Source organism: Pelophylax lessonae (assembly GCF_965119305.1).
Source record: "Pelophylax lessonae genome assembly, chromosome: 4".
In the NCBI taxonomy this organism is placed as follows: domain Eukaryota; kingdom Metazoa; phylum Chordata; class Amphibia; order Anura; family Ranidae; genus Pelophylax; species Pelophylax lessonae.
In genome coordinates, this window is record NC_138771.1 from 239,495,146 (window position 1) to 239,508,257 (window position 13,112).

A 13,112-nucleotide genomic window follows, 5' to 3' on the forward strand; every position below is an offset into this window, starting at 1 on the left:
TGTTGGGGCACGATACAGCGATCGCTGCGGCGATCTGCCATGTTTTTTTGCATGGATAGTGTTATCTGCATAACTGTATTGTAGGAGCGGTGGTTTCGGCGCCAAACGGCGCCATTTTGCCTGCGCTCGCTCCGGCCGCATGTTCTACATGTAGGCGGCCATTTTCTTGTAGCCTTCACATAGGCTTTAATAGAGCGCCCTGGTTTCATCACTTCCTCTTCTCCTGGGTGCACCGATCGAGGCAGCTGCAGCGGCAGGGATCTCCTCAGGTTTTATCCTTCTGTTCTTCCTATATCCATTGCCTGTGTTCAGTTTTTTGTCCCTGTGGGGGTCTCATTGTGCTTGTGTGTGGTGCGGTGGGCTGCGCTCGCTGCGCTTGTTAAAGGGGCAGTTAACCCTTTATTCTCCGGCGTATTATATTGGGGCAATGGATTCTCAGGAGGGCAAATTTCCTGCCACCTTGGTGGAAAGCCAGGGGTCTGCTGTTTCCCCCCCAGGGGGGGATTTGGCCGCTATAGTGGCTGGCCTTGCTGCTCAGGTGCAGATGCTGGTGGCTGCTCAATCTACTAAAAGGCCCAGAGTTTCTATTTCCTCTGATTCTGAGGGTGAAGGTGATGGGGCTGTTATGGCGGGGGTCTCCTTATCAGGGTCCCGTTCCTCCCTGGATCTCGTGGGGTCCGAGGTGGAGGCTGAAGTTGAAGGGGTTGATAATTCTCCCCCTGGCTCGCCTGAAGAGCTTGCAATCATGGATGAACTGATTGCTTCCATAAAACAAACGCTGCGTTTGCAGGATGAAGTGTGTCCTCCCGCTGCCTTGGCGGCTTATGGGACGCAGAGAAAACGCAGGACACCGCAGGTTTTTCCCTGCACTGATGATTTTCAGCGCGCTGTTAAGGAACAATGGCGCCACTTACGCAAACCTTTTGCTGTACCTAGTAGGTTCAAGCTGCTTTATCCTTTTTCGCCTTCCACTGATGAACGGTGGTGTGTGCCACCCCCGGTGGATCACGCAATTGTGGTTTTAAACAAATCCACTGCGATTCCTGCAGAGGATTCCCCGGTGTTCCGTGATGCCACGGATAGGAGAATGGAGTCTCTTGCCCGTCATACTTATTCTGTTGCGGGTTCGATGCTAAAGGCTCTGTTTGCCTCTCTTATGGCAGCCCAGGCTGTCGCAAGTTGGACGCAGATGCTTTGGCGCGTCCTAGTGGCTGATTCGGCCTCGCCGACGACACTGGCTATGGTGGATCAAATCCATCAGGGTGTCATGTATCTGTGTGATGCGGACTTGGACCTAGTCCCGTTGGCTGCACGTGTACACAGTGTGGCGGTGTTGTCTCGCCGCCTGGTTTGGTTGAAGTGTTGGTCGGTGGACCAGTCTTCGCGTAAAACCTTAGCCAATCTGCCTTATGATGGGTCTCGCCTTTTTGGGGAGTCCTTGGATGCTTTGATAAAGGGGATCACCGGAGGTATGAGCACTCTCTTGCCCCATTTCCCCAAGGCTAAGGGGGCTCCTGGGAGGATGCATGCTAATTTTCGGCCTTTTCAGGGGTCCTTTCGTGCCTTTCGGTCGCACTACAAGGGCAAACCGTTCAAGGGTCAAGGCTCTCAAAAGAAGCCCTGGTCTGGGAAACAGAAGTCCGGTCAGTCCGGACCCGCTGCCCATAACAGTGCGGCCTGAAGGGGCGCCCTCATCCAGTTCTGGGGTGGGGGGGACGCTTGCTCGGTTTTCTTCAACCCTGGTTGGTCCGCGTGCGGGACCGGTGGGTTCAGGAAATCGTTCGATCTGGTTACAAGATCGAGTTTCTCGGCCGGAGAGCAGATTCTTTCCCTCAAATCTTCAACTGTCTCCGGAGCGTTTACGGGATCTGCACCTAGCGGTGCAGGACCTGAGGGCTCAGGGAGTGGTGGTTCTGGTGCCTTATCGGGACAGATTTCGGGGGTTTTATTCCAATCTGTTCACCGTGCCCAGGAAGGAGGGCAAGGTTCGTCCAATTCTGGACTTGAAGGCTCTGAACCGCTTTGTGCGGGTTCGCAAGTTCCGCATGGAATCCCTGCGGTCGGTGGTGGCTGCCCTGGTTCCGGGGGAATTCATGGCCTCCATCGGTTTGAAGGATGCGTACCTTCATATCCCGATCTTCGAGGGTCACCAGAGGTACCTTCGATTCGCCATTGCGGAGGATCATTACCAGTTCGTGGCGTTACCTTTTGGTCTCGCCTCGGCTCCACGGGTTTTCACCAAGGTGCTTGCACCGGTTCTGGCCTTGTTGAGAGCCCAGGGCATCTCTGTCCTGGGGTATCTGGACGATATTCTGGTTCGGTCTGCGTCCAGCCAGGGTCTGGAAAAGGACCTGTCTGTCACGATGCAAACTCTACAGGAGTTTGGTTGGACGATAAATTTTCCAAAGTCGACGCTGAGTCCGTCGGTTCGTCTTCCCTACCTGGGAATGATCCTGGACTCGGTCCAGGCGAAGGTCTTCCTGCCGGAAGACAAGCTCAGGACTCTTCAGGAGGAAGTCAGGTCCCTCAGGGACGTTCCACACTCGTCTCTGCGGGCGTGCATGAGATGTCTGGGATTGATGGTCTCGGCCTTCGAAGCGATTCCCTTCGCCCAGTTTCACACGCGGGGTCTCCAGGCGGAGATCCTGTCCAGGTGGGACGGCGACCTCACTCTCTGGATCTTCAGATCTCGTTGAGCCATCGCACCAGAAGGGATCTTCTGTGGTGGCTCCAGTCCCCGATGGTATCGGGGGGCAAGTCCTTTCGTCCTTTCTCGTGGACGGTGATCACCACAGATGCCAGCCTGTCGGGCTGGGGTGGTGTTCTGGGCGTTCTGTCCGCCCAGGGAACTTGGTCGGAGGGGGAGTCCTCCCTTCCGATCAACATTCTGGAGTTGCGGGCAATAAACCTCTGCCTTTGTCGTTGGACGGACCCGCTGCAGGGCTGTCCGGTTCGGGTGCAGAAGGACAATGCCACGGCGGTGGCCTACATCAACCACCAAGGGGGCACCAGGAGTGCCCGAGCGGCTCGGGAAGTGGCCGACATTCTGTCTTGGGCCGAGACTCATGTCCCGGCGATAACGGCAGTTCACATTCCGGGGGTGGAGAACTGGCAGGCGGACTATCTGAGTCGCCAGATCCTGGATCAGGGGGAATGGTCTCTCCACCCGGCTGTCTTCCAGATGTTGTGCGCGAAGTGGGGTCTTCCAGATGTGGACCTGTTCGCGTCTCGTCTCAACAACAAGGTGAGAAGGTTCGTGGCAAGGACGCGCGACCCTCGGGCAGACGCGTCGGACGCGTTAGTGGTCCCGTGGCATCAGTACGAGCTGATGTATGCGTTTCCTACGATTCAGTTGCTATCCAGGTTCCTTCGCAGGTTGCACTCGGAACGCAGCACGGTGATTCTTGTGGCACCGGACTGGCCTCGCCGGTCCTGGTACGCAGACCTCGTGCATCTGGCGGTCGACGCCCCGTGGCGTCTACCTCTTCGAGACGATCTGCTGTCTCAGGGCCCGATATACCATCCTGCTTTACAGTCGCTGGCTTTGACGGCCTGGCTGTTGAGACCGAGGTCCTGAAGGAGAGGGGTCTCTCCCCTGAGGTCATTCATACATTGGTCAACGCGAGGAAGTCTTCCTCGGGGAAGGTTTACTACCGAACCTGGAAGGCCTATTTTGCCTGGTGTGAGTCCAGGGGGTTTTCACCCCGCACGTACTCGGTTTCTCGAGTGTTGTCCTTCCTTCAGGCAGGTGTCGATCAGCGTTTGGCGCTGGCTACGATCAAGGGTCAGGGGTCTGCGCTGGCCGTTCTTTTTCAACGTCCCGTGGCTTCCAACTCTTTGGTTGGCACTTTTGTTCAGGGAGTGCGGCATCCGGTACCTCCTAGGAGGGATCCTCTGCCCCCTTGGGACTTGAATCTCGTTCTATCTGTGTTACAACATGCTCCTTTTGAACAGATCAGGGAGATCTCGTTGTCTATGTTGTCCAAAAAGGTAGCCTTTTTGGTTGCAATCACTTCGGCTCGCAGAGTGTCGGAGCTGGCGGCTTTGTCCTGCAAGTCTCCGTATCTGGTTATTCACTTGGATAAGGTGGTCTTGCGATCTAATCCTTCTTTTCTTCCGAAGCGAGTTTCGGAATTCCATCTCAATGAGGATATTGTTTTGCCTTCGCTGTGCGCGAAGCCTAAACATCCGAAAGAGGTGAGGCTGCATTCTTTGGATGTTGTTCGGGCGATTAGGGTTTACCTTAAATCGACTGAGTCTTTTCGAAAGACGGATTCTTTGTTTGTTCTTCCAGAGGGTCCTCGGAAGGGCATGGCGGCGTCGGCCTCTACCATCGCTAAATGGATCAGGCAGACCATTGAACAGGCATATGTCTTGCAGGGGAAAGTTTCCCCTATGCCTGTGAAGGCGCACTCTGCTAGATCTCTGAGTACGTCTTGGGCCTGTCGTCATGGGGCTTCTGTAGCCCAGGTGTGTAAGGCGGCGACCTGGTCGACCGTACACACTTTCACAAAATTCTACAAGGTAGATGTTCAGGCATCGGCGGATGCTTCCTTTGGCCGCAAGGTTCTTAGTGCGGCAGTTCCCTGGGGTCCCTTGTTGGGACCCCTGGCTGTTGGGATACGTTTTTTTTATCCCCTGGTTATTTGTTTTTCCTGGGTTGTTGCTCCTGTTGAGCAAGTTTTTTTCCTGTTGCCCAGCTGGTTTCCTTCCTTTGGTAAGGTTCCTTTCTTTGATGCGGAGACTGCGTTGCCTTACGGCGCGGATGCGTTTCCCACCCCTCATGTTTGCACTGCTTTGGGACGTCCCCATTGTGACGAATATGAAGAGGCGGCGACTGTCGGAGGACGTAAGAGAAAACAGAATTTTTGTAAAATCTTACCTGTAAAATTCCTTTCTCTGAGTCCTCCGACAGTCGCCGCCCCCGCCCCTCTTTTGGGGTTTGGTTGTATACTCTACTGCTATTCCACTGAAACTGAGATATGGTTGCAGGAAGTAGGAGGGTATTGACTGAGGGGACCACCCCTTGAGGGTGGGATATGTTAAAAGCTTTAATGTTAACATATTCTGTTGCCTAGCTACTCCTTCGGAGCAAAGTCTAATACCCCATTGTGACGAATATGAAGAGGCGGCGACTGTCGGAGGACTCAGAGAAAGGAATTTTACAGGTAAGATTTTACAAAAATTCAGTTTTTTGGCCTAAAAGCAAAACGCTATGTGTGGCAAAAAACTAACACTGCTCATCACCCTGAACACATCATCCCCACCGCAAAACATTGTGGTGGCAGCATCATGTTGTAGGGATGCTTTTCTTCAACAAGGGCAGGGAAGCTGGTCAGAGTTGATGGGAAGATTGATGGAGCCAAATACAGGGCAATCTTAGAAGAAAACCTGTTAGAGTCTGCAAAAGACTTGAGAATTTGGCGGAGGTTCACCTTCCAGCAGAACAATGACCCTAAACATACAGCCAGAGCTACGATGGAATGGTTTATATCAAAGCATATTCATGTGTTAGAATGGCCCAGTCAAAGTCCAGACCTAAATCCAATGAAGAATCTGTGGCAAGACTTAAAAATTGCTGTTCACAGATGCTCTCCATCCAATCTGACTGAGCTTTAGCTATTTTGCAAAGAATGGACAAACATTTCACTCTCTAGATGTGCGAAACTGGTAGAGACATCCCCAAAAAGTCTTGAAGCTCTAATTGCAGGGAAAGGTGGTTCTACAAAGTACTGACTCAGGAGGTTGAATACAAATGCACGCCACACTTTTCACAGATTTATTTGTTAAAAATTTTAAAAACCATTTATCGTTTTCCTTCCACTTAACAATTATGTGCTGGTCTATCACATAAAATTACAATAAAATACATTTACATTTTTGGTTGTAACATGACAAAATGTAGAAAATATATTTATATTTATCAATCGATATTTTTCCATCAATAATGTATTTTCAACTACTTGCTCAATAAATATTTGACTAAATTAAATGTTAGGTGTGATCTTTTGAAGAAAATGGTACACCCAAAAGCTTGTTCTGAAAATTTTAATGTTAAGGCAAATTAAAGAAGCTATCATGGATAGTTACTCAGGGCCGGTGCAAGGATTTTTATCTACCTAGGCGAAAGTGCATTTTGCTGCCCCCCCCCCCCCCAGCACACCATCCTCCAGATCACACCCCCCACATACCTCCATTCTGATCACCCCCCCCCCCACATGCCGCTACCTTGATCACACACACCCACATACCCCCACTGCGGTCACACCCCCACATACCCCCAACCCGATCAGCCCCCCCACTACGATCACATACCTCCAACCTAATCACACTCCCCCACATACCCACATATCCCCACCCTGATCACACCCCTCACATACCCCCACTACAATTACCACCCACATATCCCCACTCTGATCACACCCCTCACATACAACCTGATCACACCCCCCACAAAAACCCCCACTATGATCACACCCCCATCCCCACATACCCCCAACCTGATCACACACCTCCCCACATATCCCCACTCTGATCACACCGCTCACATAACCCCAACCGGATCACACCCCCATCCCCCCACACATCCCCACTCCAATCACACCCCTCACATAACCCCCCCACATATCCCCACTCCAATCACACCCCTCACATACCCCCAACCTTATCACACCCCCCACATACCCCTACTCCGATCACCCCCCCCCCCCACATACCCCCAACCTTATCACACCCCCCACATACTCCTACTCCAATCACACCCCCCCACCCATATACCCCAATCTAATCACACACACCACCCACTATGATTACACCCCTCACATACCTCCAACCTGATCACACTCCCCCCACATACCCCCAACCTAATCACACACCACCCACATACCCCCACTCCGATCACACCCCTCACATACCACCAACCTAATCATACCCCCCCACATACCCCCACTCTGATCACACCCCTCACATACCCCCAACCTGATCACACCCCCACATATCCCCACTACGATCACACCCCCACATACCCCCCAACCTGACCACACTCACCCACATACCCCCACTATGATCACCCCCCCCACATACCCCCAACCTGATCACATCCCCCCACATATCCCCCCTCTGATCACACCCCTCACATACCCCCACCCAACCTGATCACACATTCCACATATCTTCGACCTGATCACACCCCCCACATATCCCCACTCCAATCACCCCCCCCCCCCACATACTCCCAACCTAATCACACCCCACTATGATCACAGCCCCCTACATACCTCCAACCTGAACACACTCCCCTCACATACCCTCAACCTAATCTCACCCTCTTCACATGCCCCCCCGTGATGATCACACCCCCCACATACCTCCACTCCGATCACACCCCATACATACCTCCCCCCCCACATATCCCCACTCCGATCACCCCTCCCACATTCCCCCAACCTGATCACACACACCCCACATACCCACAACCTAATCTGCCCCCCCCCCACATATCCCCACTCCAATCACACCCCCTCACATATCCCCACTCTGATCACCCCCCCCACATACCCCCAACCTGATCACCCCCCCCCCACATATCCCCAACCTAAACCCACCCCCCACTATGATCACACCCCCACATACCTCCAACCGAAACACACTCATCCCACAAACCCGAACCTAATCACACACCCCCCACATACCCCCACTATGATCAAACCCACTACATATTTTCAAACTGATCACACACCTCCCACATACCGCCAACCTAACCACACCCCCCCCTCCATATATCCCCAGTTCGATCACACCCCTTACATACCCCAACCTGAATCACACCCCCCACTTACCCCCACTATGATCACACCATCCACATACCCCCAACCTGATCACACCCCCCCACATACCCCCACTACGATCACACCCCCCCCCACATACCCCCAACCTGATCACAACCCCCCCCCCACATACCTCCACTCTGATTACACCTCCTGCATACCCCAAACCTGATCAAGCCCCCCCTCACATACCCCCACTCCGATCACCCCCCCATACCCCAAACCTGATCACACCCCCCCGCATACCCCCCCACTCCCTTCACATCCCCACACCTGATCACACCCCCCTCATACCCCCTCACTCCCATTACACCCACCACATACCACTAACCTAATCACAACACCCCCACATACCTCAATTCCAATTACACCCCCCACATTCCCTAACCTGATCCTCACATACTGAAAGCCTGATCACACCCTCCCCCCCCCCAAATACCCCCAGCCTGATCACATCTTCCCCTACATACTGCCAACCTGATCACACACCCCCAGATGCCCTTTCCCCGTCTAATCCCACCCCAGATCCCTTCATTCTGATCATGCCCCCATCCTGATCACTCCCCAAATATCCTCCTCCCCATCACACACACCTTGGGTTCCCCAATCCCCCCCAGATCTCACTAGTCCTGCAGCTCCTCTAGATGGCATCAGTGTCGGACATCCAGGGCCAGGATGATAAGTTGTGTCCCAGGCAGTCAGAAGATCTCCACCAGGATCTCAGGTGGTGGCCCCCTCCACCCCGCATAGCCAGGTACACACACCCCGATCCCTGAGCTTTCCTGACAGCGGGACCCTGCCCCCTCCCTGCATGCACCTGGGATCCACCCACTGCTCCATCCTGCTTTGCATCTTTGGATCCCTTCTGACAATGGGGTAAGCTCACCGCCCCATTGAGCCTCACTACGCTCTCCTAGCAACTTACTAAACAATCAGGCAAGCTAACACTTCCACGCTGCGCCCTCTCTCCTACAGGGTGCAGCGTGGAACTGTTAGTTTGCCTGCTCGAGGGAAAGCTATTTTTAAAATCCGAATCCCTAGCAAGTGGCTGCGGATCCAGATAATACCGCCCCTTCAAGCCCCTCAAACTAAGGCGACTATCTTATGGTGGCACTGGCCCTGACGACACTCTATTGTTTTTATTACATACAGTAAGACAGTATTTCTTATGTTCTTGCTGAACATGCAACACTTCATAAATAGAGTAACCCGCATTTAAAAATGTTTGGTCAATGTAAATGCTTTTTGGTTCTAAATAGTGCTATGATTTTTATTTGTGATCTCTCTATTTTATTCTAGTAAATGCTACACATGAACTAGAACCACCCGTGGAAGTTATAATCCAAGCAAATGAATCAAGTTATATTCTTAAAAAATTAAACCAGAACACGAGGTACAAGTTTTACTTTTATGCACACACTGCTGTGGGACCTGGGATCCAAAGTACACAAGAAGCTGTAACTGCTATGGATGAAGGTAAGATGGGTATGTACCTTGACATGGATATATTCTTTATGCAAACGTTGAATTTATAAATGAAGGGCAACTAAATATGTACTTCAGGATATCAGATAATTTCAGAATAAGTGTTTAAAGTGAGACACAGATTCAATAATAGAGAAGTCTACTCATACAGTTGTTTTTCACTGTGTTTTTCAGATAGTAGAAAAATCAAAATAGTAACTTTAATTAATAAGTGACTCCAGTACATTATCCCTGCATTCAAAATGTCACCAAATATTTGCACAGTTCATTAATATTGTCTGACTGTCTCTGGCTTCAGTACTTTGAGTCACAGACATAGAGATTAGAAAAAGCGAAGTAAAAGCTCCTTATCTGCATACTTGTTCCAGCATAGGGACTCAGAAAGAACTGAAGCCTTTGGATCACATAACAATCAGGGAACTAGCATTTTCATAAAGAGATATCAATAATAGCAAACTCATTGGAAAAAAAAATAGCAACCTCATACTTTTTTACCACAGAATTTTTTTCAGTTTAACAAAAGTGGGATAATTAATCACAGAGCTAAATTTTATCCCTGGAGCTTGTGGACACACATATTTTCGTGTCCCAAGTAACACACACTGCTTGGATTGCCTCAAAACATTTACCTGTTTTACTGGTCCTAGCCTGGGTTTGAAAATTGTGATAATGTTTTCTTATGAGATCCCTGTTCCTACTGTAGAAGAAAAAATGTGTGGCCAATAATTATACAGAGAAAAGTAATCTCTTTGCCTCTGCCGCCTATAGACACATGCCTACTGTGTCTAATGGTAAATCCAGCAATATGGTAACCTTGGGAGCATACTGGGAATATGGTACAATAAATTTTCCATTAGTCAAAAAAATGTCAACAAAAAATGTGATATTGACGGCGCTCACAGTGAACAATACAAATTATATAAAATGTGTAAAGTGAAACACAGTGCTCAGCAATCCCAATTTGCTACACACAACACAATCCTAAAAAGTGTTCAATCTCTTCCACGATCTTTCCAGCCAATAAATCACCCGTGAACTTGTGGGTCCCTTCTCCACCGACATTCACTTGCACAAGACACTCACCAGATCGTTATGACCCCCATTACAGGTAGTCAAAGTCAGTAAAGATAATGCTCCATAAGCCTCCATGGCGAGCCTGTCATTGTGGGTGCAGATACTGGGGGAATGGCATAAGTGAAAAGAGAAGAAATAGGCCTCTCATAGCATATTATATCCAAACTACTAAAGTGATTAAAATACACTTACAACAAATTAACTTTCTCAGGCATTTAAAATAGCAGAGGATGCCGATTTGTGCTCCACCTGTGTTCCAAACAGTGGAAGTGACGTATTGCATTGTAGTCCTACCCTACGCGTTTCATCAGTAAGTGTCTGACGTCATCAGGAGTCCCATGATCACGCACGTCACTTCAGCATTGCTTATATACACAACTGCTTTATAATGATCCAATTCAATCCTTCTGGACCAATCAACATTGTCACTTTAGCTGTATGGGCTTGCCACATATGACTCTGATTTTTATACAACATATTGGTTAAAATAGTAAAATTTAAATATATATAAAGTATACTTATAAACAGACAAAGACCTTTAGTGGTGAAATATGGTACTACACCCAAATAGTTACCATCTAATTCTATAAGAGTAACAGCAAATGGCAACCAACTGATTGATTATACCTAAGGCCAGATTATTGCCCTCTAGTGTTTAGGTTGTGTATTAACGTGTCACCACAAAATACAAGACCATCCCCTAGGAATAAATCTTACTGGACCATTTCACAATAAGGAAATATATAAAAAATTACAAGCTAAAGTTTAAATGAATAGTTTGAAATGAAACCATTTCAATCAATGTCTATATGCATACCCATATGGTATACTGTATTCTATTCATCTAAAAAAAAAACATTCCGTTTCATTTTTAGACATCTTCTGTTGCTTAATCCTATCTAGACCGCAGAAGACCATACGGCTAGGGTCTCTATTATGATGAATCCTAAAATGTTTAGATAAACTATGTTTTGGAAAACCCTTAATTATTTTGTTTACATGCTCACTTATCCTGATCCCTAATTTCCTAGTAGTGTGACCAATGTACTATAACCCACATGGGCAGGTAATCTGGAAGGTTACATGAGTAGACTGGCATGTAATACATTTCTATATCTTATACATTTTTCCTGTGCTTCTGGACTAAAATGAAGTTACTTCCCTGGCTTTATTTTCACTGTCCTACATGCCTTGCATCTTTTACAATAAAAAATCATTGATTAAAAGGTACAATTATGTGTCCCTAGACAGGAGATACTAGACACATATATAATATACATTAAAATGGACTGTTGTACATAGTATGGTATAGTGCTAGGAATAGGATGACACCTGACATGTTTCGGACTTAACAGGGTGATGTCCTTCTTCAAAGGCTGCAAATTCACCCATATATCTAGATGAAACAACATATGATATAAATACAATGTATCAAAATATAATCAATGCATGCTGTTTGATAATGTATGCGTATATAATGCAGTACTCACGTGTCCGTGAGGGATTAGTATACAAAAAACACAATCCAATACCGGCTCATAAAAGAGCTGACAGAGTGGGCACTGCTAATATGTAGTGGTAACGGGTTTTAATGTTTGAGGGAATCCTGTGGGAGGTGTGCAGCGCAATGCGCAGGCCAGCTGAACTGTATGAGTCATGAGGACCCGGGGCCAGTATAATACCATAAGCCCTGTTGCCTCTAAAATATTAAGAAGAGGGTTAACATGAGTAAATGTGTTCTTACTATTTAACTCATTAGTATATATAAATGTTCTCAGCAACATATATAATATAAATATATGGCTGGAGCCTATTGGGGACTGCCATTGTGTAGGCAGCCCACAAGACAACAGGCAAAATGCTATTGGGGTATCTGTGGTCATCAAAGTGACCGCAGTACCCCTAAAGGTAAAGCCATTATGATTAAGGTATTGTTTTGAACCCCAATGAAGGTATTAAGTGAAGTGATGAGTTACACATACCTCTATCCACATGTAAAGAGCTTGTTCAGTGGCAGATTGCTCAGCACCCAGCCAGCTTACCTGATGCTTACAGGATATGGGGTATATATACTTATCTAGATTAGGAAGTAGTCATGAGTAATGCCATGCAGCTGATGCTCGTTTAGGATTAAAAAGCTGTTTAGTATATGGGAATTAGTGTTTGAAAGCGGATCCCCTGATGAGATGGCGCGCGGCGCCGCCCAGACCAGAGGGCATGGCGGCCTCCCATGTCAGAACACTGCCGGTGCGTGATTGTGTCCAATGTATGTGCATTGGGAGCATCAGCTCACAAGATGGAATTGCGCAGGTGCGAAGGGAGTCAACAGGAAGTGACTCAGTGACACAGAATTGCAAAGGCCCTACCACCGTATTGAACAGCGGAGGGCCTTTGTGCGCCGGGGATCATACAGATCTGGCCCGCGCCTGCACAGCGCACGATCAGCAGCACTGCCCATTGCCATTGTGACACATTGCACACATGCGAGACTCTGAAAATAAAAAAAGAGAATATTATCAACGTAAATTTATCAGCATTGAGTATATATTGATATATATATATATATATATATATATATATATATATAAACTTTTCATTATACATATTTATTGTGATACACAGAATTACACTGAAGAAAATCACTGAAAAAAATAAATAGTGTCTTGTGCATGTGAATGTCGGTGGAGAAGGGACCCACGGGTTCACGGGTGATTTATTGGCTTGAAA

At 48.3% G+C, this 13,112-nt stretch overlaps 1 protein-coding gene across 17 annotated transcripts in view; it reads left to right on the forward strand.

Moving 5' to 3' along the window:
* Positions 1 to 13,112, forward strand: part of NRCAM (neuronal cell adhesion molecule) — a 352,914-nt gene that overhangs the window by 297,342 nt on the left and 42,460 nt on the right. For 12 of the 17 annotated variants that reach the window (XM_082254972.1, XM_082254962.1, XM_082254963.1 and 9 more), the window contains one exon: positions 9,126 to 9,311. In XM_082254972.1, the coding sequence (XP_082111098.1) occupies positions 9,126 to 9,311 (186 nt within the window). The remainder of the gene's footprint in view (positions 1 to 9,125; positions 9,312 to 13,112) is intronic. The other 5 variants (XM_082254974.1, XM_082254977.1, XM_082254964.1 and 2 more) reach the window with 1 other exon arrangement.